The 25,475-nt window shown below is 41.3% G+C and overlaps 1 protein-coding gene across 10 annotated transcripts in view; it reads left to right on the plus strand.

Moving 5' to 3' along the window:
- Window positions 1-25,475, plus strand: part of LOC139766060 (disks large homolog 4-like) — a 1,395,716-nt gene that overhangs the window by 1,053,952 nt on the left and 316,289 nt on the right. For all 10 annotated transcript variants that reach the window (XM_071694246.1, XM_071694262.1, XM_071694219.1 and 7 more), the window contains one exon: window positions 18,644-18,734. In XM_071694246.1, the coding sequence (XP_071550347.1) occupies window positions 18,644-18,734 (91 nt within the window). The remainder of the gene's footprint in view (window positions 1-18,643; window positions 18,735-25,475) is intronic.

The raw sequence follows: 25,475 nt of genomic DNA on the forward strand, positions 1-25,475 counted from the left end.
GGGAACAAATGGGAACATCACTGAAGGGGGCTAATGGGGAGGTGATAACAAGTAGTGGTAACGTGAGAAGGAGATCAGTGAGTATTTTGAAGGTTTGTTGAATGTTTGATGATAGAGTGGCAGATATAGGGTGCTTTGGTCAAGGTGGTGTGCAAAGTGAGAGGGTTAGAGAAAATGATTCGGTAAACAGAGAAGAGGTAGTAAAAGCTTTGCGGAAGATGAAAGCCAGCAAGGCAGTGGGGTTTGGATGGTATTGCAGTGTAATTTATTAAGGAAGGGAGTGATTGTATTGTTGACTGGTTGGTAAGGTTATTTAATGTATGTATGACTCATGGTGAGGTGCCTGAGTATTGGCAGAATACTTACATAGTGCCAGTGTACAAAGGCAAAGGGGATAAAAGTGAGAGAATTAAAAGATGTTTTGGTAGGAGGTAAATAAAGAGCGTAAGACAAGGGAACAAATGGGAACATCACTGAAGGGGGCTAATGGGGAGGTGATAACAAGTAGTGGTAACGTGAGAAGGAGATCAGTGAGTATTTTGAAGGTTTGTTGAATGTTTGATGATAGAGTGGCAGATATAGGGTGCTTTGGTCAAGGTGGTGTGCAAAGTGAGAGGGTTAGAGAAAATGATTCGGTAAACAGAGAAGAGGTAGTAAAAGCTTTGCGGAAGATGAAAGCCAGCAAGGCAGTGGGGTTTGGATGGTATTGCAGTGTAATTTATTAAGGAAGGGAGTGATTGTATTGTTGACTGGTTGGTAAGGTTATTTAATGTATGTATGACTCATGGTGAGGTGCCTGAGTATTGGCAGAATACTTACATAGTGCCAGTGTACAAAGGCAAAGGGGATAAAAGTGAGAGAATTAAAAGATGTTTTGGTAGGAGGTAAATAAAGAGCGTAAGACAAGGGAACAAATGGGAACATCACTGAAGGGGCTAATGGGGAGGTGATAACAAGTAGTGGTAACGTGAGAAGGAGATCAGTGAGTATTTTGAAGGTTTGTTGAATGTTTGATGATAGAGTGGCAGATATAGGGTGCTTTGGTCAAGGTGGTGTGCAAAGTGAGAGGGTTAGAGAAAATGATTCGGTAAACAGAGAAGAGGTAGTAAAAGCTTTGCGGAAGATGAAAGCCAGCAAGGCAGTGGGGTTTGGATGGTATTGCAGTGTAATTTATTAAGGAAGGGAGTGATTGTATTGTTGACTGGTTGGTAAGGTTATTTAATGTATGTATGACTCATGGTGAGGTGCCTGAGTATTGGCAGAATACTTACATAGTGGCAATGTACAAAGGCAAAGGGGATAAAAGTGAGTGCTCAAATTACAGAGGTATAAGTTTGTCGAGTATTCCTGGTAAATTATATGGGAGGGTATTGATTGAGAGGGTGAAGGCATGCACAGAGCATCAGATTGGGGAAGAGCTGTGTGGTTTCAGAGGTGGTAGAGGATGTGTGGATCAGGTGTTTGCTTTGAAGAATGTATGTGAGAAATACTTGGAAAAGCAAATGGATTTGTATGCAGCATTTATGGATCTGGAGAAGGCATATGACAGAGTTGATAGAGATGTTCTGTGGAAGGTATTAAGACTATATGGTGTGGGAGGCAAGTTGTTAGAAGCAGTGAAAAGTTTTTATCGAGGATGTAAGGCCTGTGTACATGTAGGAAGAGAGGAAAGTGATTGGTTCTCACTGAATGTTGGTTTGTGGCAGGGGTGCATGATGTTTCTCCATGGTTGTTTAATTTGTTTATGGATGGGGTTGTTCGGGAGGGGAATGCAAGAGTTTTGTAAAGAGGGGCAAGTGTGCAGTCTGTTGTGGATGAGAGAGCTTGGGAAGTGAGTCAGTTGTTATTCGCTGATGATATAGCATTGGTGGCTGATTCGGGTGAGAAACTGCAGAAGTTGGTGACTGAGTTTGGTAAAGTGTGTGAAAGAAGAAAGCTGAGAGCAAATGTGGAATAAGAGCAAGGTTATTAGGTACGGTAGGGTTGAGGGATAAGTAAATGGGGAGGTAAGTTTGAATAGAGAAAAACTGGAGGAAGTGAAGTGTTTTAGATATCTGGGAGTGAATTTGGCAGCGGAAAGAACCATGGAAGCGGAAGTGAATCATAGGGTGGGGGAGGGGGCAAAAGTTCTGGGAGTGTTGAAAAATGTGTGAAAGTCGAGAACATTATCTCTTAAAAAAGCAAAAATGGGTATGTTTGAATAAATAGTGGTTCCATCAATGTTATATGGTTGCGAGGCGTGGGCTATAGATAGAGTTGTGCGGAGGAGGATGGATGTGCTGGAAATGAGATGTTTGAGTACAATATGCAGTGTGAGGTGGTTTGATCGAGTAAGTAATGAAAGGGTAAGAGCGATGTGTGGTAATAAATAGAGTGTGGTTGAGAGAGCAGAAGAGGGTGTTTTGAAATGGTTTGGTCACATGGACAGAATGAGTGAGGAAAGATTGACAGAGAGGATATATGTGTCAGAGGTGGAGGGAATGAGGAGAAGTGGGATACCAAGTTGGAGTTGGAAAGATGGAGTGAAAAAGATTTTGAGTGATCGGGTCTTGAACATACAGAAGGGTGAAAGGTGTGCAAGCAGTGGTGATGTGAGAAGGAGATGGAGTGAGTATTTTGAAGATTTGTTGAATGTGTTTGATGATAGAGTGGCAGATATAGGGTGTTTTGGTCGAGGTGGTGTGCAAAGTGAGAGGGTTAGGGAAAATGATTTGGTAAACAGAGAAGAGGTAGTAAAAGCTTTGCGAAAGATGAAAGCCGGCAAGGCAGCAGGTTTGGATGGTATTGCAGTGGAATTTATTAAAAAAGGGGGTAACTGTATTGTTGACTGGTTGGTTAGGTTATTTAATGTATGTATGATTCATGGTGAGGTGCCTGAGGATTGGCGGAATGCTTGCATAGTACCATTGTACAAAGTCAAAGGGGATAAGAGTGAGTGCTCAAATTACAGAGGTGTAAGTTTATTGAGTATTCCTGGTAAATTATATGGGAGGGTATTGATTGAGAGGGTGAAGGCATGTACAGAGCATCAGATTGGGGAAGAGCAGTGTGGTTTTCAGAAGTGGTAGAGGATGTGTGGATCAGGTGTTTGCTTTGAAGAATGTATGTGAGAAATATTTAGAAAAGCAAATGGATTTGTATGTAGCATTTATGGATCTGGAGAAGGCATATGATAGAGTTGATAGAGATGCTCTGTGGAAGGTATTAAGAATATATGGTGTTGGAGGCAAGTTGTTAGAACCAGTGAAAAGGTTTTATCGAGGATGTAAGGCATGTGTACGTGTAGGAAGAGAGGAAAGTGATTTGTTCTCAGTGAATGTAGGTTTGCGGCAGGGGTGTGTGATATTTCCATGGTTGTTTAATTTGTTTATGGATGGGGTTGTTAGGGAGGTGAATGCAAGAGTTTTGGAAAGAGGGGCAAGTATGCAGTCTGTTGTGGATGAAAGAGCTTGGGAAGTGAGTCAGTTGTTGTTCGCTGATGATATAGCACTGGTGGCTGATTCATGTGAGAAACTGCAGAAGCTGGTGACTGAGTTTGGTAAAGTGTGTGAAAGAAGAAAGTTAAGAGTAAAAGTGAATGAGAGCATGGTTATTAGGTACAGTAGGGTTGAGGGTCAAGTCAATTGGGATGTAAGTTTGAATGGAGAAAAACTGGAGGAAGTAAAGTGTTTTAGATATCTGGGAGTGGATCTGGCAGCAGATGGAACCTTGAAGAATGTTTGGAAGTCGAGAACATTGTCTCGGAAGGCAAAAATGGGTATGTTTGAAGAAATAGTGGTTTCAGCAATGTTGTATTGTTGCGAGGTGTGGGCTATGGATAGAGCTGTGCGTAGGAGGGTGGATGTGCTGGAAATGAGATGTTTGAGGACAATATGTGGTGTGAGGTGGTTTGATCGAGTAAGTAATGTAAGGGTAAGAGAGATGTGTGGTAATAAATAGAGTGTGGTTGAGAGAGCAGAAGAGGGTGTTTTGAAATGGTTTCGTCACACGGAGAGAAAGAGTGAAGAAAGATTGACCAAGAGGATATATGTGTCGGAGGTGGAGGGAACGAGGAGAAGTGGGAGACCAAATTGGAGGTGGAAAGATGGAGTGAAAAAGATCGGGGCCTGAACATGCAGGAGGGTGAAAGGCGTGCAGGGAATAGAGTGAATTGGAACGATATGGTATACCGGGGTCGACGTGCTGTCAGTGGATTGAATCAGGGCATATGAAGCGTCTGGGGTAAACCATGGAACGTTCTGTGGCGCCTGGATGTAGAAAGGGAGCTGTGGTTTCGGGCATTATTGCATGACAGCTAGAGACTGTGTGTGAACGAATGGGGCCTCTGTTGTCTTTTCCTAGCGCTACCTCGCACACATGAGGGGGGAGGGGGATGTTATTCCATGTGTGGCGAGGTGGCGATGGGAATGAATAAAGGCAGACAGTGTGAATTGTGTGCATGTGTATATATGTATGTGTCTGTGTGTGTATATATATGTGTACATTGAGATGTATGGGTATGTATATTTGCGTGTGTGGACGTGTATGTATATACATGTGTATGGGGGTGGGTTGGGCCATTTCTTTCGTCTGTTTCCTTGCGCTACCTCGCAAACGCGGGAGACAGCAACAAAGCAAAATAATAATAATAATAATATATATATATATATATATATATATATATATATATATATATATATATATATATATATATATATATCGTGCGTCTATCAATAAACACGTAATCCAATAACGCTCTCTGGCCATCTCTCCTACTTACATACATATACTTATGTATATCTCGCTTTTTAAACCAGGTATTCCCAATCACCAGTCCTTTTTCAGCACATAGATCTACAAGCTCTTCACCATTTCCATTTACAACACTGAACACTCCATGTATACCAATTATTCCCTCAACTGCCACATTACTCGCTTTTGCATTCAAATCACCCATCACTATAACCCGGTCTTGTGCATCAAAACCACTAACACACTCATTCAGCTGCTCCCAAAACACTTGCTTCTCATGATCTTTCTTCTCATGCCCAGGTGCATATGCACCAATAATCACCCATCTCTCTCCATCAACTTTCAGTTTTACCCATATCAATCTAGAATTTACTTTCTTACACTCTATCACATACTCCCACAACTCCTGATTCAGGAGTAGTGCTACTCCTTCCCTTGCTCTTGTCCTCTCACTAACCCCTGACTTTACTCCCAAGACATTCCCAAACCACTCTTCCCCTTTACCCTTTAGCTTCGTTTCACTCAGAGCCAAAACATCCAGGTTCCTCTCCTCAAACATACTACCTATCTCTCCTTTTTTCTCATCTTGGTTACACCCACACACATTTAGACACCCCAATCTGAGCCTTCGAGGAGGATGAGCACTCCTCGCGTGACTCCTTCTTCTGTTTCCCCTTTTAGAAAGTTAAAATACAAGGAGGTGAGGGTTTCTGGTCCCACGCTCCCGTCCCCTTTAGTCGCCTTCTACGACACGTGAGGAATGCGTGGGAAGTATTCTTTCTCCCCTATCCCCAGGTAGCACAAGGAAACAGACAAAAGAATGGCCCAACCCACCCACATACACATGTATATACATACACGTCCACACACGCAAATATACATACCCATACATCTCAATGTACACATATATATACACACACAGACATATACATATATACACATGTACATAATTCATACTGTCTGCCCTTATTTATTCCCATTGCCACCCCGCCAAACATGGAATAACAACCCCCTCCCCCCTCATGTGTGCGAGGTAGCGCTAGGAAAAGACAACAAAGGTTCCATTCGTTCACACTCAGTCTCTAGCTGTCATGTAATAATGCACCGAAACCACAGCTCCCTTTCCACATCCAGGCCCCATAGAACTTTCCATGGTTTACCCCAGACGCTTCACATGCCCTGGTTCAATCCATTGACAGCACGTCGACCCCGGTATACTACATCGTTCCAGTTCACTCTATTCCTTGCGCGCCTTTCACCCTCCTTCATGTTCAGGCCCCGATCACTCAAAATCTTTTTTGCTCCATCTTTCCACCTCCAATTTGGTCTCCCACTTCGCCTCGTTCCCTCCACCTCTTTCTCAATTTCTCTTCAGTCTCTTCTTACTTGACCTTTTAAGGCAGACATCAATATGAAGGCATTTTGTTATGTAGATGACCTCAAAGTCACATCATAACATCAGAGTAGCAACATCAGATATGCAGTACTACATTACTCAGTTGGAACAGTGACTCTCCCAGAACAGACAGACTCTCTCTAATCAACTTGAATGGAGATCTTTCCTACTGGACAAAACATCAAACATTCTAGGCTTCACACATGTGACATACACTCCCCACACCAATAACATCAACACAAAAGCAATACACAAAGTAAGTTCCCTCAGAACAGTGATTTACACGAGAGTTGGACAAGGAAAAGAATCCTTCACCATCTTTTACAAACAGTTTATCTGCTCCATTTTAAACTACACCTCACATTACTGGTCTTTTGCCCTCTCAAAAGCAAAATTGAAATAGCTGCAAACCAGAAAATAATGCACTCAGAACAATCACTGGCTGCCTAGGAACCACAAACACCCAACAGCACTGTGAAGTACAGATTCTCCCAATACAATCCCAACTCATTATGCTCAGCACTCATTTTTGTGGAACAGCACTAGACCCTTCCCACCCAAACAACTCCATAACTAACTGCCAACCCCAAGTAGAAATAAAAAGCTTACCCCTGTCGCACACTTCAGTAACCTCCACTCACAGATCCCCACCCTCCCCCAACCCTATCAATTATAACATTAACAAATCACATACACACTAAAATAACCTGACAAGCATTAAACAACCAACCTCCCAACTCAGTCTTAAACTCCAGCCCTCCGGGCATACACCCATCAGAAACCATGTTGCCTAGACAAACAGAAGTCGCTCTCCCACTTATGCACTAGACATCACCCATCACTTCAACATTACAAACAGTGTTTCAGCATATCCTAAGACCCTTCATGACAACAATGCATCTGCCACAAAGAAGACATGGAGCACTTCGCATCTGCCATAAAGAAGACATGGAGCACTTCCCACTCAATTGTCCTGCACTTTCTATGCATATGGATGCACACACAGCATCACAACACTTATGATTAATGGATGTAGCCAGCTTCCTGAGTGCTTCAGGAGCCTCATAAAGATTGAAGGTACTACTGAGAAAGAAAATATTTAAGTAAACATATGTCCCTGGGGTGGAGGAGAAAGAATTCTACCTCTGTATTTCCTGCATATCGTAGAGGGCGACTAAAGTTGGGGGTGGGGGGATGTCCAAGCTCCCACTCCTCCCCCTTTGAGTCCCCTTCTGTGAAACTCAGGGACTAGAGAGGTAGAGGTCTTTCTACCCCTCCCCAGGGATCTATACAAACTTTCTGCCTCAGGAGTCCATTCTATCTTTATGGGGTTCCTGAAGCACTTAGGAAGCTGGCTACATCCATCGTTCATAAAGTTTTGTGATGTGTGTTCATCCTTACGCAGAAAGTGTGGGGCAATTGAGTAGTAAGTGCTCCATGTCTTCTTTGTGGCAGGTGCATGTTGAAGTGGTATTTTTGGTTTCAGGCAGGGAGTGCTCATCTTCCTCGAAGGCTCAGGGTGGGGTATCTGAAAGTGTGTGGATATTACCAAGATGAGAGGAGAGTTAGGTTGTATGTTTGATGAAAGGAACTTGGATATTATGGCCCTGAGTGAAGCAAAGCTCAAGGGTAAATGGGAAGAATGGCTTGGAAATGTCTTTGGAGGAAAGTCAGGTTGGTGAGAGGAGAAGAGTTACGAAAGGCATAGCACTATTCCTGAAGCAGGAGTTGTGAGAGTGTGTGATAAAGTGTAAGAAAGTAAATTCTAGATTAAAGTGGGTAGAACTGAAAGTGGATGGCAAGAGATGGATGATTATTATTAATGCTTATTTACCTGGCCATGAGAGGAAAGATCATGAGAGGCAAGTGTATCAGTGAATCAGTAGTTTTTATGTAATAGACCAGATACTAGTGATGGGTGATTTAAATGTGTAAGTCAGTAATGTGACAGTTGAGGATATAATCGGGATGCGTGGGATATTCAGTTATGAATGGGAATGGTGAACAGCTTGTGGTGTTGTGTGCTGAAAAAGGAATAGTGATTGGGAATACCTGGTTTGAAGAGAGAGATATATGCAAGTATGTGAGTAGGAGAGATGGTCAGGAGGCATTATTGGATTACATATTAATTGATGAAAATGGGTGTAAATGTGCTGAGAAGGGCAGTTAAGTGGATGTCTAATTATTATCTTATGGAGGCAAGGGGGAAGATTTGTTGAGGTTTTCAAAAAAGAGGAAACACTGTTGGAGAGAATCATGATGAGAGAATTGAGCTTCGAAAAGAGACTTGTGAGAAGATATAATAGGAGAGATTGAGTTTAGAATGGCAAAAGGTGAAAGTAAATGAAGTGTGGGGAGTGGGTGAAGAATGGGAGGTATTTAGGGAAGCAGTGATATTTGCAAGAGATGTATGTGGAAGTGGGAGGTGAGAAGATGAAAGAGGGTAGTGAGTGGTGGGATGAAGAAGGAAAGTTACCAGAGAGAGAAAATAGGGGCATTTAGGCAGTACTTATAGGGAAGGAACACAAATGATTGGAAGATGTATAAGAGAAAGTGGCAGGAGGTCAAGAGAGTTGATGTGAGCAAGAATCGGTAAACTTTAGGGAAAACAAGATGTTTTGGAAGGAGATAAATAAGTTGAAAGATGAGAGTACAAATGAGAACATCTGTGAAGGAGGCAAAAGGGGAAGTGAAAAGTGATTAAGTGAGGAGGAAACGGAGTATTTTGAAGAACTTTTGAATGTGTTTGATAATAGATTGGTAAATGATGGATGTTCTGGTTGGGGTGGTATTTGAAGTGAGAAAGTCTTGGAGAGTGGTTTGGTGTAAATGATGGATGTTCTGGTTGGGGTGGTATTTGAAGTGAGAAAGTCTTGGAGAGTGGTTTGGTGGACAGAGAAGAGATGGTGACAGCCTTGTGGAAGATGAAATAAGGTAAGGTGGCAGGAGTGAATGGTAGTTTTGTTGAATACATTAAGAAAGGGTGTGACTTGTTGATTGGTTGGTAAGGATTTTCAATGTATGTATGGATCATAGTGAGGTGTCTGAGGATTGGCAGAATGCATGTATAGTCATTGTATAAAGGCAAAGCAGGACAAATGTGAGTGTTCAAACTACAGAGGTATAAGTTTGTTGAGTATACCTGGTAAGTTGTATGGGAGGGTATTGACTGAGAGGGTGAAGGCATGTACAGAGTATCAGCTTGGGGATGAGCAACATGGTTTCAGAAGTGATAGAGGATGTTTGAATCAGGTGTTTGCTTTGAAGAATGTGTGGGAGAAAAACTTTGACAAACAGATAAAATTTTTATGTGGTATTTATGGATCTGGAGAAGGCATATGATAGGGTTGATAGAGATGCTTTGTGGAAAGTCTCAAGAAGGGAGGTAAGCTGCTGGAAGCAGTGAGAAGTTTTTATTAAGGGTGCAATGTATGTGTACAATTAGATAGAGAGGAGAGTAGATGTTTCCAAGTGAAGGCTGGTCTACAGAAGGAGTGTGTAATGTCAACATGGATGTTTAATGTGTTTATGGATTGGGTGGTGAGGGAGGTAAATGCGAGGCTTGGAGAGAGAAATGAGTATGCGGTCTGTAGGGGAGGAGAGGGCCTAGGAAGTTAGTCAGTTGTTGTTTGCTGATGATACAGAACTGGCTGCACATTTTGGTGAGAAACTGCAAAGTTAATGACTGAGTTTGGAAGAGTGTATGAAAGGAGGAAAATGAGGGTAAATATGAATAAAAGAAAGTTATGAGGTTGCAAAGAGTTGAGGGACATGTTAGTTGGGGTGTGAGTTTGAATGGAGAAAAATTGGAGGAAGTGAAGTGTCTTAGATATCCAGCAGTGGACATGGCAGTGAATTGAACCATGGAAGTGGGGGCAAGTCATATAGTGCATGAGGGGACAAAGGATTTGGGGGTGTTGAAAAATGTGGGGAAAGAGAGAGAGTTATTTGGGAGGACAAAAATGGGTGTATTTAAAGGTATAGTAGTCCCAACAATATTACATGCATGCAAGACATGGGGTGTAGATGAGACCATTCATAGAAGGGTGAATGTTATGGATATGAAATGTTTGATGACAGGATATGGTGTTAGGTAGTTTGATTGATTAAATAATGAAAGGATAAGAGAGAGATGTGGTTAAGAGAGCTGAGAAGGGTGTGCTGAAATGTTTTGGACATATGGAAAGATTTAGCGAAGAAAGGTTGACAAAGAGGGTATATGTGTCAGAGGTGAAGGGAATAAAGAGAAGCAAAAGACCAAATTGGAGGTGGAAGGATGTACTGAAAAGATTTTGAATGATTGGGGCCTGAACATACAGGGGGGAATATAGTGAATTGGAACAGTGTGGTATACTGGGGTCGACCTGCTATCACTGGTGTGAAGCAGGGCATGTGAAACATCTGGAGTAAACCTTGGAAAGGTCTGTGGGTTCTGAATGTGCCTAGGGAGTTGTAGTTTCAGTGCATTACACATAACAAGTAGAAACTGAGTGTGAACGTTTGTGGCCTTTTTGTCTCTTTTCATGGCACTGAAGCAGGGGATAGCACCTACGGGGTGGTATAGTGCCAGGAATGGATGAAGGCAAGGAAGTATGAATATGTACATGTGTATATATATATATATATATATATATATATATATATATATATATATATATATATATATATTTATATTTTTTATACTTTGTCGCTGTCTCCCGCGTTTGCGAGGTAGCGCAAGGAAACAGACGAAAGAAATGGCCCAACCCCCCCCCATACACATGTACATACACACGTCCACACACGCAAATATACATACCTACACAGCTTTCCATGGTTTACCCCCGACGCTTCACATGCCTTGATTCACTCCACTGACAGCACGTCAACCCCTGTATACCACATCGCTCCAATTCACTCTATTCCTTGCCCTCCTTACACCCTCCTGCATGTTCAGGCCCCGATCACACAAAATCTTTTTCACTCCATCTTTCCACCTCCAATTTGGTCTCCCTCTTCTCCTCGTTCCCTCCACCTCCGACACATATATCCTCTTGGTCAATCTTTCCTCACTCATTCTCTCCATGTGACCAAACCATTTCAAAACACCCTCTTCTGCTCTCTCAACCACACTCTTTTTATTTCCACACGTATATGTCTGTGTATGTTTATGTAAATGTATGTGTATGTTGATATGTATATGGTGTATATAGGCATTTATGTATATATATGTGTATATGAGTGGATAGGTCATTCTTTGTCTGTTTCCTGGCACTACCTTGCTGTCATGTGAAAAAGCTATTACTTATGATGATTTCAATATATAAATAGTATATTGTTTATATATTTATTAATTCATTATACATGATTGCTGTTTCCCACATCAGCGAGGTAGTGCCAGGAAACAGAAAAAGAAAGACCCATCCATTCATATATATACATACACACACACATACATGTATATATACATGTCAACATATACACATACACAAACATATACATATATGCACATGTACATCTTCATACTTGCTTGCTGTCATCCATTCTGAGTCAGAGCCTCCCTGCCCAACAGGAAACAGCATTATCACCCCCTGCATCTGTGAGGTAGTGCCAGGAAAATGGACAAAAAGGCCACATTTGTTCACACTTAGTCTCTAGCTGTCATGTGTAATACACCAAAACCACAGCTTCTTATCCACATCCAGGCCCCACAAACCATTTCATGGTTTACCTCAGAAGTTTCACATGCCCTGGTTCAGTCTACTGACAGCAAGTCAACCCCAGTACACCATATTGTTCAAATTTACTCTATTCCTTGCACAACTCTGACCTTCCTGCATGTTCATGCCCTGATCACTCAAAATCTTTTTCACTCCATCCTTCCACCTCCAATGTTGTCTCCTGCTTCTCCTTGTTCCCTCCTTCTCTGACACACATATCCTCTTTGTCTACCTTTCCTCACTCATTCTCTCCATATGTCCAAACCATTTCAGCACTCTCTTCTGCTCTCTGAACCACACTCCTTGTATTACCACACATCTCTCTTACCCTTTCATTACTTAATCAAACCCCCTCACACCACATGTTGTTCTGAAATATTTAATTTCCAACACATCCACCCTTCTCCACACAACCCTATCTATAGCCCATGCCTCGCAACCATATAATTTTGTTGGAACTACTGAACTAATATTCCTTCAAGCATACCCATTTTTGCTCTCCGAGGTAATGTTCTCTCTTTTTCACACATTATTCATTGCTTGGCCACCTACCCCACCCTATGACTCACTTCCACTTCCATGGTTCCTTTCGCTGCCAAGTCCACTCCCAGATACCTAAAACACTTCACTTCCACCAATTTTTCTCCATTCAAATGTACATCCCAATTAACTTGTCCCTCAACCCTGCTGAACCTAGTATTCTTGCTTTTATTCATATTTACCCTCAACTTTCTCCTTTCACACACTTTTTCAAACTCAGTCACCAACTTCTGCAGTTTCTCACTTAAATCAGCCACCACTGTTGTGTATATCATCACATGTTTTACATATGACAGCTAGTTCAGTGTGAATGAATGTGGCCTTTTTTGTCTTTTCCTGGCACTACCTTGCTGAAGGAGGGGGTAGCAATGCTGTTTCACTGCTTCTGGCAACTTGCCTCACTCACCATATACTCATAAGACCTTCTATAAAGCATTTCTATCAACCCCATCATATGCCTTCTCCAGAATCATAAAATGCTACATACAAATCATCTGTTTTTCTAAGTATTTCTCCCACATTAGTGAGGCAGGGCCATGAACAGACAAAGAAAAGGTTTCAATTGTTCTTATTCATTTTTTTAATTGTCATTTGTAATGTATATAAAACAGCCCCATATCCACAACCAGACCCAAAGACTTCCCGTGGCTGTTTCATATGCCCTTTATGTCACCAGCAGTATACCTTATCATTCCAGTTCACTGTTAACCATTGCACACCTTTCAAACCTGCCCCTCACCCCCTGCATATTCATGGCCCAAGCTCTCAAAAATCTTTTTCACTCCAACCTTCCATCTCCAGTTTGGTCTTCCCATTTCCCTTGTTCCCTTGACTTTTGGCACATATATCCACTTTGTCAACTCATTCATTCTTTCCATATGTCCAAACCATTTCAGTACACCCTCCTCAGCCCTCTCATCCATACTGTTCTTATTACCATAATTCTCTCATACCCCATAATTTCTCACTTGATCAAGCCTCCTAACACCACATATTGTCCTCCGTCATTTCATTTTCAAAATGTTCTCCTTCTTCCATACATTTTCATATATAGTTCATTCCTTGCATCTGTATACTTTCACTGGGATGACACTACCAAACATTACCATTTCCATCCTCCTAGATAGTGATCTCTCTTTCCATATATTCCTTAATGTTCCCAGGACCTTTACCCTCTCACCCACCTTTGACTTACCTCTGCTTCATGATTCTTTTCTGCTGTGTTCACTATCATTTATTCAAAGCACCTCATTTCCTCATTTCCCTTCAAACTTATACTCCATCTAACCTGTTTCTCTGCACTGCCAAACATAATGGCCTTGCCCTTATTCACAATCACCCTCAACTCTCTCCTTTCACACATTCTCCCAAACTCGGACATTAACTTCTTCAGTTTCTCACACTCAAATCAGCCACCAGTACCATGCTGCCGGACAATTGACTCACTTCGTAGGCTCCTTCACCCACTACAGACTGCATACCTCACCAAAACACTTGTATTTACCTCCCCCACTACCCATCCATAAGAATTTGAACAGCCAGTGACATCACCTATCCATGTCACATCCACCTTCACAAGTAACCACTCAACTTCCTCTATACCTCCTCACAAACATACCTTACCTTCTTGTTGAAAACTCCTCACTGTTCTAATAGCTTTCCTTTCATAACATATACTTGTACACCTTCCTCAAGGCATCTCTGTCTACCCTATACATAACGTGGTTTCTCTAGACTCCAGGTCCATAAATTCCACACATGAATCACTCTGTTTCTCCATATTTCTCACACACACTCTTTAATGCAAACAGCTGTTGCACACATCCTCATATGCTTTCTCCAAATCTTTCAATGCCACATACAAATCCTTTTGTTACTCCAAGTATTTCTTACATACATTCTTTAAGGCAAAAACATTATGCAAACATCCTCCACCACTCTTGAAACCACATTGTTCTTCCCCATTCTGATGCTTTGTGCATGCCGCCACCCTCTCAATCACCACTCTTCCTCACACTTAACCAGGTTCACTCAACTAACTTATGCCTCTGTAATTCGTACACTCCATGTAATCCACCAAGGCTCAGGCATTTCCCCATCATCCAAAAATATATTGAAAATCATTACTAAGCAATCAACAACACAGTCACCCCTTTTCATATGAAATTCAACTTCTGTACCATCCATAAATGTATATATTTTTTTTATTACCCCAAGTCCAATTTTTGTGAAAGAGTCCTGATATTATTACCCAGAATGTTTTCTGAAGTCTCCTGCAACCCAGTGCTGTGCTACTTTCAGTAGCAGGGAAATGTAGACTCCTTTATAGTGAAAATTCTTTGACAAGACTGTATTCTAGTTGATACAGCCTTGCCAGAGGTAACTTTTCATTCGTGGTGTAACCTCAGGCAGGTGAAGTTTAGTAAAGCCTGGATATATATATATTTATTTATTTATATATTTTGCTTTGTTGCTGTCTCCTGCTTTAGTGAGGTAGTGCAAGGAAACAGACGAAAGAAATGGCCCAACCCACCCACATACACATGTATATACATACACGTCCACACACGCACATATACATACCTATACATCTTAACATATATATATACACACACAGACATATATACACATGTACATAATTCATACTGTCTGCCTTTATTCACTCCCATCGCCACCCTGCCACACATGAAAAAACAACCCTCTTCCCCCGCATGTGCGCGAGGTAGTGCTAGGAAAAGACAAAGGCCACATTCGTTCACACTCAGTCTCTAGCTATCATGTAATAATGCACCGAAACCACAGCTCCCTTTCCACATCCAAGCCCCACGGAACATTCCATGGTTTACCCCAGACGCTTCACATGCCCTGGTTCAATCCATTGACAGCACGTCGACCCCAGTATACCACATCATTCATATTCGCTCTATTCCTTGCACGCCTTTCACCCTCCTGCATGTTCAGGCCCCGATCACTCAAAATCTTTTTCACTCCATCTTTCCACCTCCAATTTGGTCTCCCACTTCTCCTCTGACACATATATCCTCTTGGTCAATCTTTGCTCACTCATTCTCTCCATGTGACCAAACCATTTCAAAACACCCTCTTCTGCTCTCTCAACCACACTCTTTTTATTACCACACATCTCTCTTACCCTATTATTACTTACTCGATCAAAACTCGATCAAACCATCTCACACCACATATTGTCCTCAAACATTTCATTTCCAGCACATCCACCCTCCTCCGCACAACTCTATCCATAGCCCACGCCTCGTAACCATATAACATTGCTGGAACCACTATTCCTTCAAACATACCCATTTTTGCTTTCCGAGATAATGTTCTCGACTTCCAAACATTTTTCAACGCTCCCAGAACTTTCACCTCCTCCCCCACCCGATGATTCACTTCTGCTTCCATGGTTCCATCCGCTGTCAAATCCACTCCCAGATATCGAAAACACCTCACTTTCTCCAGTTTTTCTCCATTTAAACTTACCTCCCAATTGACTTCCCCCTCAACCCTACTGTACCTAATAACCTTGCTCTTATTCACATTTACCCTCAGCTTTCTTCTTTCACACACTTTACCAAACTCAGTCACCAACTTTTGCAGTTTCTCACCTGAATCAGCCACCAGCACTGTATCCTCAGCGAACAACAACTGACTCACTTCCCAAGCTCTCTCATCCACAACAGACTGCATACTTGCCCCTTTCCAAAACTCTTGCACTCACCTCCCTAACGACCCCATCCATAAACAAATTAAACAACCATGGAGACATTACATACCCTTGCCGCAAACCAACATTCACTGAGAGCCAATCACTTTCCTCTCTTCCCACACGTACACATGCCTTACATCCTTGATAAAAACTTTTCGCTGCTTCTAACAACTTGCCTCCCACACCATATGTTCTTAATACCTTCCACATAGCATCTCTATCAACTCTGTCATATGCCTTCTCCAGATCCATAAATGCTACATACAAATCCATTTGCTTTTCTAAGTATTTCTCATATACATTCTTCAAAGCAAACACCTGATCCACACATCCTCTACCACTTCTGAAAACCACACTGCTCTTCCCCAATCTGATGCTCTGTACATGCCTTCACCCTCTCAGTCAATACCCTCCCATATAATTTCCCAGGGATACTCAACAAACTTATACCTCAGTAATTTGAGCACTCACTTTTATCCCCTTTGTCTTTGTACAATGGCAGTTTGCAAGCATTCCGCCAATCCTCAGGCACCTCACCATGAGTCATACATACATTAAATAACCTTACCAACCAGTCAACAATACAGTCAGCCCCTCTTTTTAATAAATTCTACTGCAATACCATCCAAACCCGCTGCCTTGCTAGCTTTCATCTTCTGCAAAGCTTTTACTACCTCTTCTCTGTTTACCGAATCATTTTCTCTAACCCTCTCACTTTGCACACCACTTCGACCAAAACACCCTATATCTGCCACTCTATCATCAAACACATTCAACAAACCTTCAAAATACTAACTCCATCTCCTCACATCGCCACTACTTGTTATCACCTCCCATTATCCCCCTTCACTGATGTTCCCATTTGTTCCCTTGTCTTATGCACTTTATTTACCTCCTTCCAAAACATCTTTTTATTCTCCTTAAGATTTAATGATACTCTCTCACCCCAACTCTCATTTGCCCTCTTTTTCACCTCTTGCACCTTTCTCTTGACCTCCTGCCTCTTTCTATTATACATCTCTCAGTCATTTGGATTATTTCCTTGCAAAAATCGTCCAAATGTCCCTCTCTTCTCTTTCACTAATAATCTTGCATCTTCATCTCACCACTCACTACCCATTCTAATCTGCCCACCTCCCACACTTCTCATGCCACAAGCATCTTTTGCGCAAGCCATCACTGCTTCCCTAAGTACATCCCATTCCTCCACCACTCCCCTTACATCCTTAGTTCTCCCCTTTTTCCATTCTGTACTCAGTCTCTCCTGGTACTTCCTCACGCAAGTCTCCTTCCCAAGCTCACTTACTCTCACCTCTCTTTTCACCCCAACATTCTCTATTCTTTTCTGAAAACTTCTACAAATCTTCACCTTCACCTCCACAAGATAATGATCAGACATCCCTCCAGTTGCACCTCTCAGCACATTAATATCCAAAAGTCTGTCTTTCGCATCCCTATTAATTAACACATAATCCAATAATGCTCTCTGGCCATCTCTCCTACTTACATACGTATACTTATTTATATCTCTCTTTTTAAACCAGGTATTCCCAATCACCAGTCCTTTTTCAGAACATAATTCTAGAAGCTCTTCACCATTTCCACTTACAACACTGAACCCCCCTTGTACACAAATTATTCCCTCAACTGCCATTACTCACCTATGCATTCAAATCACCCATCACTATAACCCGGTCTCGTGCATCAAAACTACTAACACATTCACTCAGCCGCTCCCAAAACACTTGCCTCTCATGGTCTTTCTTCTCATGCCCAGGTGCATATGCTCCAATAATCACCCATCTCTCTCCATCCACTTTCAGTTTTACCCATATCAGTCTAGAGTTTACTTTCTTACACTCTATCACATACTCCCACCACTCCTGTTTCAGGAGTAGTGCTACTCCTCCCCTTGCTCTTGTCCTCTCACTAACCCCTGACTTTACTCCCAAGACATTCCCAAACCACTCTTCCCCTTTACCCTTGAGCTTCATTTCTCTCAGAGCCAAAACATCCAGGTTCCTTTCCTGAAACATACTACCTATCTCTCCTTTTTTCTCATCTTGGTTACATCCATGCACATTTAGACACCCCAATCTGAGCCTTCGAGGAGGATGAGCACTCCCCGCGTGACTCCTTCTTCTGTTTCCCCTTTTAGAAAGTTAAAATACAGGGAGTGGAGGGTTTCCAGCCCCCTGCTTCTGTCTCCTTTAGTCGCCTTTTACGACAAGTGAGGAATGCGTGGGAAGTATTCTTTCTCCCCTATCCCCAGGGATAATATATACCTCGCAAACGCGGGAGACCGGCGAAAAAAATATATATATATATATATATGCTTATGTATTTAACATTTATTTTTATTCATACTTTATAATCTATCCTTTATAGACAATCTTTATATAGATGTGTGTCATATAACAAGCATATAACAAACTAGTCCTTAATGCTAGCTGTCAATTTACAATATCCATCCTTCATGTGTTGCTGTGTAATAATCCACATACTCCCAAAGTGATGATCTAACCTCCTACCCCCTCCCATCGCTTGCACCAGCAACGCCACCTCCTGCACCGCTCGACACCTCCTCTGTCCACAATGAGCTAATGGTGGAGTCTCATTCAACACCAGATGACCTTGTTTCTAGGTAAGTGATACTTTAAATGATTACCTCTTTTTGAGTTAGGAGATGCAGTGCATTACATATAGAATAGGTTTTGCATGGTTTTTTTTTAGTTTTATTTTCTTTGAAATTTATTAATCCATTGACTCTGGCTTCTCTAGATATTTATTGTACCTTCAATATGAGACTTTTCATTGAATTTGAATTTTGTCTTATCATCCAAGAACTTTTTTACCTGGGAAAAAAAGACAAATATATGAATATAGTAACTCATTTACTTGTGTGGTTAGCTGACCAGAAGAATAAATGTTCAGACTGCTATAATGCCAGCCATGATATATGCACGTCTCACCATGCAGTTATGTTATGATTTGCAGTAAAGTATGTTCCATCATTAATACACATCATTATAGATAATGGTACTCAGAAATTATTGCATGAATGCATAACTATATGTGTATGTGTTATGCTGGTGTAAGGGATGCATCTATAGGCATTATTGGACTCCATCTGTTTGTGATACGATGGAAGTGAAAAGTCACCTTTCGAGAAGTACCATTATTTATTGTCTTAATGAGAGGGAGTACAGCCACAATGAGGTACAGCTGACTCTGAAATAGCTCATCTTATCCCTGCTACTAGAAGTAGCATACCCTCATAGCTGCAAGAGCTCCTTCAGAGGAAGGAGTCTTTGTGTTATATGATAATAGTAATGATTATAATAATAATAATAATTTTTTGTTCATGTGCATTTTCTTGGCTGCATGGGCAGTGGGAAAATAGTGTACTGCCCTCCACAATATTTTGATGGTTACTGAACAGCTGAGTCAAAATGATATGGACAGAGGATGCAGAAACATTGTCTGAATTGTCAGTAGTCATTTCCTCACTCTCTACTCTATTTGCCACACCCAGGATTTTTAAATACCCTAGACCATATACAGCACACTCAGTCATTTGCCAGGGTCATTTTGTACTGTATATGAAGCATATATAGTCAATGGGTTAATGTATGTGCACACATACATCTTATAAAAAATCTTTTTTTATCATATCTGATTAGATGTTTAAATATTTTTTCATGTGCTCTTTCCATGTGAGCAAAGTAGCATGAGGAACAGTACATATAGATTGAAAAAGACCACGCTGTTCAGTATAAAACTTTGTTACTGTGCAGGTGGTCATTCCCTTGGTAAATTTTTGCATGATTATGTGAATGTCATATGTCTTCTTTTCCATTTTATACTTTGTACCATAGGCAAGGATACTATATGAGAATTACATAATTTGTAAGATACAGGACTAAGTTTGTGAATTAAGTTTCAGAGGAATATTTCTTATTAGATTATCTTGATTCTGCATTGACCTCAAGGTGTTTCTTGAATACAATATAGATAAGGGAGTTGAGGTATTATGTGGAACTCTAGAGTATTTGATGCTGTTAACTTTTCATCAACTGGGAAAGGATCATCAGTTGTGGAAAACTCATAAGACATTTGGAAAATTAATTTCATGCTGTTTCATCATGGCATTCCTCAGCCAATAATGGTATATTAGTCCATTTTGCTGCATGCATTTTGTGTATATATATATATATATATATATATATATATATATATATATATATATATATATATATATATATATTTTTTTTTTTTTTTTTTTTTTTTCTTTGTCGCTGTCTCCCGCGTTTGCGAGGTAGCGCAAGGAAACAGACGAAAGAAATGGCCCAACCCCCCCCCCATACACTTGTATATACATACGTCCACACACGCAAATATACATACCTACACAGCTTTCCATGGTTTACCCCAGACGCTTCACATGCCTTGATTCAATCCCCTGACAGCACGTCAACCCCGGTATACCACATCGCTCCAATTCACTCTATTCCTTGCCCTCCTTTCACCCTCCTGCATGTTCAGGCCCCGATCACACAAAATCTTTTTCACTCCATCTTTCCACCTCCAATTTGGTCTCCCTCTTCTCCTCGTTCCCTCCACCTCCGACACATATATCCTCTTGGTCAATCTTTCCTCACTCATTCTCTCCATGTGCCCAAACCATTTCAAAACACCCTCTTCTGCTCTCTCAACCACGCTCTTTTTATTTCCACACATCTCTCTTACCCTTACGTTACTTACTCGATCAAACCACCTCACACCACACAGTGTCCTCAAACATCTCATTTCCAGCACATCCATCCTCCTGCGCACAACTCTATCCATAGCCCACGCCTCGCAACCATACAACATTGTTGGAACCACTATTCCTTCAAACATACCCATTTTTGCTTTCCGAGATAATGTTCTCGACTTCCACACATTCTTCAAGGCTCCCAGAATTTTCGCCCCCTCCCCCACCCTATGATCCACTTCCGCTTCCATGGTTCCATCTGCTGCCAGATCCACTCCCAGATATCTAAAACACTTCACTTCCTCCAGTTTTTCTCCATTCAAACTCACCTCCCAATTGACTTGACCCTCAACCCTACTGTACCTAATAACCTTGCTCTTATTCACATTTACTCTTAACTTTCTTCTTTCACACACTTTACCAAACTCAGTCACCAGCTTCTGCAGTTTCTCACATGAATCAGCCACCAGCGCTGTATCATCAGCGAACAACAACTGACTCACTTCCCAAGCTCTCTCATCCCCAACAGACTTCATACTTGCCCTTCTTTCCAAGACTCTTGCATTTACCTCCCTAACAACCCCATCCATAAACAAATTAAACAACCATGGAGACATCACACACCCCTGCCGCAAACCTACATTCACTGAGAACCAATCACTTTCCTCTCTTCCTACACGTACACATGCCTTACATCCTCGATAAAAACTTTTCACTGCTTCTAACAACTTGCCTCCCACACCATATATTCTTAATACCTTCCACAGAGCATCTCTATCAACTCTATCATATGCCTTCTCCAGATCCATAAATGCTACATACAAATCCATTTGCTTTTCTAAGTATTTCTCACATACATTCTTCAAAGCAAACACCTGATCCACACATCCTCTACCACTTCTGAAACCACACTGCTCTTCCCCAATCTGATGCTCTGTACATGCCTTCACCCTCTCAATCAATACCCTCCCATATAATTTACCAGGAATACTCAACAAACTTGTACCTCTTATATATATATATATATATATATATATATTATTTATTCTTTTTTTTATTTTGCTTTGTCACTGTCTCCCGCGTTTGCGAGGTAGCGCAAGGAAACAGACGAAAGAAATGGCCCAACCCACCCCTATAAACATGTATATACATGCACGTCCACACACGCAAATATACATACCTGTACATCTCAATGTACACATATATATACACACACAGACACATACATATATACCCATGCACACAATGCACACTGTCTGCCTTTATTCATTCCCATCGCCACCTCGCCACACATGGAATACCATCCCCCTCCCCCCCTCATGTGTGCGAGGTAGCGCTAGGAAAAGACATCAAAGGCCCCATTCGTTCACACTCAGTCTCTAGCTGTCATGCAATAATGCCCGAAACCACAGCTCCCTTTCCACATCCAGGCCCCACAGAACTTTCCATGGTTTACCCCAGACACTTCACATGCCCCTGATTCAATCCACTGACAGCACGTCCACCCCGGTATACCACATCGATCCAATTCTCTCTATTCCTTGCCCGCCTTTCACCCTCCTGCATGTTCAGGCCCCGATCACTCAAAATCTTTTTCACTCCATCTTTCCACCTCCAATTTGGTCTCCCACTTCTCCTCGTACCCTCCACCTCCGACACATATATCCTCTTGGTCAATCTTTCCTCACTCATTCTCTCCATGTGCTCAAACCAGTCCTCTGTTCTTAATGCTACCTTGCTAACGCGGGAAATGGCGAATAGTATGAAAGAAAGAAATATATAAATATATATATGGTGACTGAGTTTGGTAAAGTGTGTGAAAGAAGAAAGTTAAGAGTAAATGTGAATAAGAGCAAGGTTATTAGGTACAGTAGGGTTGAGGGTCAAGTCAATTGGGAGGTAAGTTTGAATGGAGAAAAACTGGAGGAAGTAAAGTGTTTTAGATATCTGGGAGTGGATCTGGCAGCGGATGGAACCATGGAAGCGGAAGTGGATCATAGGGTGGGGGAGGGGGCGAAAATTCTGGGAGCCTTGAAGAATGTGTGGAAGTCGAGAACATTATCTCGGAAAGCAAAAATGGGTATGTTTGAAGGAATAGTGGTTCCAACAATGTTGTATGGTTGCGAGGCATGGGCTATGGATAGAGTTGTGCGCAGGAGGATGGATGTGCTGGAAATGAGATGTTTGAGGACAATGTGTGGTGTGAGGTGGTTTGATCGAGTAAGTAACGTAAGGGTAAGAGAGAGATGTGTGGAAATAAAAAGAGCGTGGTTGAGAGAGCAGAAGAGGGTGTTTTGAAATGGTTTGGGCACATGGAGAGAATGAGTGAGGAAAGATTGACCAAGAGGATATATGTGTCGGAGGTGGAGGGAACGAGGAGAAGTGGGAGACCAAATTGGAAGTGGAAAGATGGAGTGAAAAAGATTTTGTGTGATCGGGGCCTGAACATGCAGGAGGGTGAAAAGGAGGGCAAGGAATAGAGTGAATTGGATCGATATGGTATACCAGGGTTGACGTGCTGTCAGTGGGTTGAATCAGGGCATGTGAAGCGTCTGGGGTAAACCATGGAAAGCTGTGTAGGTATGTATATTTTGCGTGTGTGGACGTATGTATATACATGTGTATGGGGGTGGGTTGGGCCATTTCTTTCTTCTGTTTCCTTGCGCTACCTCGCAAACGCGGGAGACAGTGACAAAGCAAAAATATATATATATATATATATATATATATATATATATATATATATATATATATATATAATTATATATCCTTATTCGTAGAACTGTTTGTATATTAGTTATGAACACGTAGACGTTTGGTTTCACGAATCTTTAGACTTTGTAAAACAGTGTGTACATTCATATATAATTATTCCCTTTTGTAATTTGACTTTTACATTTTTTTTGAGTGATTAAAAATTATAATTGGATGTATATTTATCATTTTGTTATGGGTGTGCTACTTTTTATCTAATACATCCCGTCCTTGGATTATGCAGGATCACTATATGGAAATTTGCTGTCATGCTAGGGACTGTCTTCTGGGTGTCCTTTTTTTGTGGTAAAAATTCGCTACTATGAAGGTATATGTAGTAAGGTGTGTGCCAAAACTTTTGTGAGAGTTGGTAGGTGGAGTAAGTGTTAGTACTAGGTGGAGAGTGCCATGTTCTGACCAGTGAGTGAATCTTAAAGTTACCACCATTGTGTACAAATCTTTGCTGCTTGTGCAATTTGGTTATGGCTGCCCTTGTGATTTTCCTGCAACTCACTGGGTTTGTGTTTCTTAGTATGGCATCTTAACATTCAGTAACATCCTCTCTTACCCTATTTAAACAGAAAGAACTTCTCTGACCTTAGAAACAAAGATAAAAAATCTTAACATCATGCTGATGCTGGTAGGGGAGTATCAGCCCTTGGGCATGTTTACAGCATGTTAAATTTGCAATGCACAACATGAAGAATGCAGAGGAAATTGGAAAAGCCATTGTCCACTCTACTCCACTGTCTGCCAAGGTAACCACAAGGGTCAGAAATCCAGTTAGGGAGAATGCTTTCATTATACATAGAGCATGAGATAAAGAAAAGCACCCTAAGTCACCTTCATCTCAGATCTAAAGCTTTGAGGATTTATGAGCATTTATGCAAAGATGGTGTAGCTGAGCCAGTGCAATTTCAAGCATGTAAAGGATGACTAGATAGTTTGTTCAACATCAAAAGCTACATAATGTGAAGATAACAGGAGAACCCACCAATGCTGATCATGAAGCTTGCTGCACACATCCCATTTTTCTCGGTATGGTTATTGGTTTTCTACATGTGGTATGTCTCTGTTCAAGGTTCTCCCAGAACATAACCTTTGCATAAAACAAGGGATGGATGTTATCTGGATTACCACCGCCACTGGCACTACATCAAGATTGGATCTGTTAGGGGTAGGGTAATATTGCTCATTTTCTTCAGTGATTATGGACCTGCTTCTTAAATGGAAGACAGATTGTAGGAGTCAGAAAATATGAGTAGTTCCAGTCTAACTGTGGCATGAAACATCACAATTGTCGTACCTGCAGTACCTGTAGACCATAGTAGCTTCTTGGGCTTTCTGTGACCTTTGTAAGAGGAGGAGGTTGAAAAGTAGCCAACTTTACACGTACAAGCCAAAGTAAGAGTAGCTTTGAGAAAGAGAAGAGAGGAAGAAACAGAATTTTGGCGGAAAGATAGGAGTTAGAGTGGAGAAGTAAGAAGGGAAGAAGGGAACTGATAAAGTTAACTGCTTTTGACTAATCCCTGTCAAGGGAGTCCCTAGATATGTGAACCGTTCTCTGTGGAGGGACAGACCAATTTTCTCGGCAGCAAGAGCTGTTGCTTTGAGAGGAAAGACCTCCTCAAAATATCTAATCTTGTATTTTGTCGAATCCAGCCCGTGGAATTGTTGCAGTGATGCATATTTGTAGTATAAACGATGTTGGCATTAAATTTCGATAATTATCTTGATTTAATGCTTAAGAAATTTTATCTATCATTTTCATGAAAGAGAATGCAAATAAATTGATATTTTGAGAAAAAAATATAACATCATTCATATCTTTTAAAGGCAAAGGTCATCAGCTTATGGAGGAACTGAATCTCTATA

This window comes from Panulirus ornatus, chromosome 4 (genome assembly GCF_036320965.1).
Source record: "Panulirus ornatus isolate Po-2019 chromosome 4, ASM3632096v1, whole genome shotgun sequence".
NCBI lineage: Eukaryota > Metazoa > Arthropoda > Malacostraca > Decapoda > Palinuridae > Panulirus > Panulirus ornatus.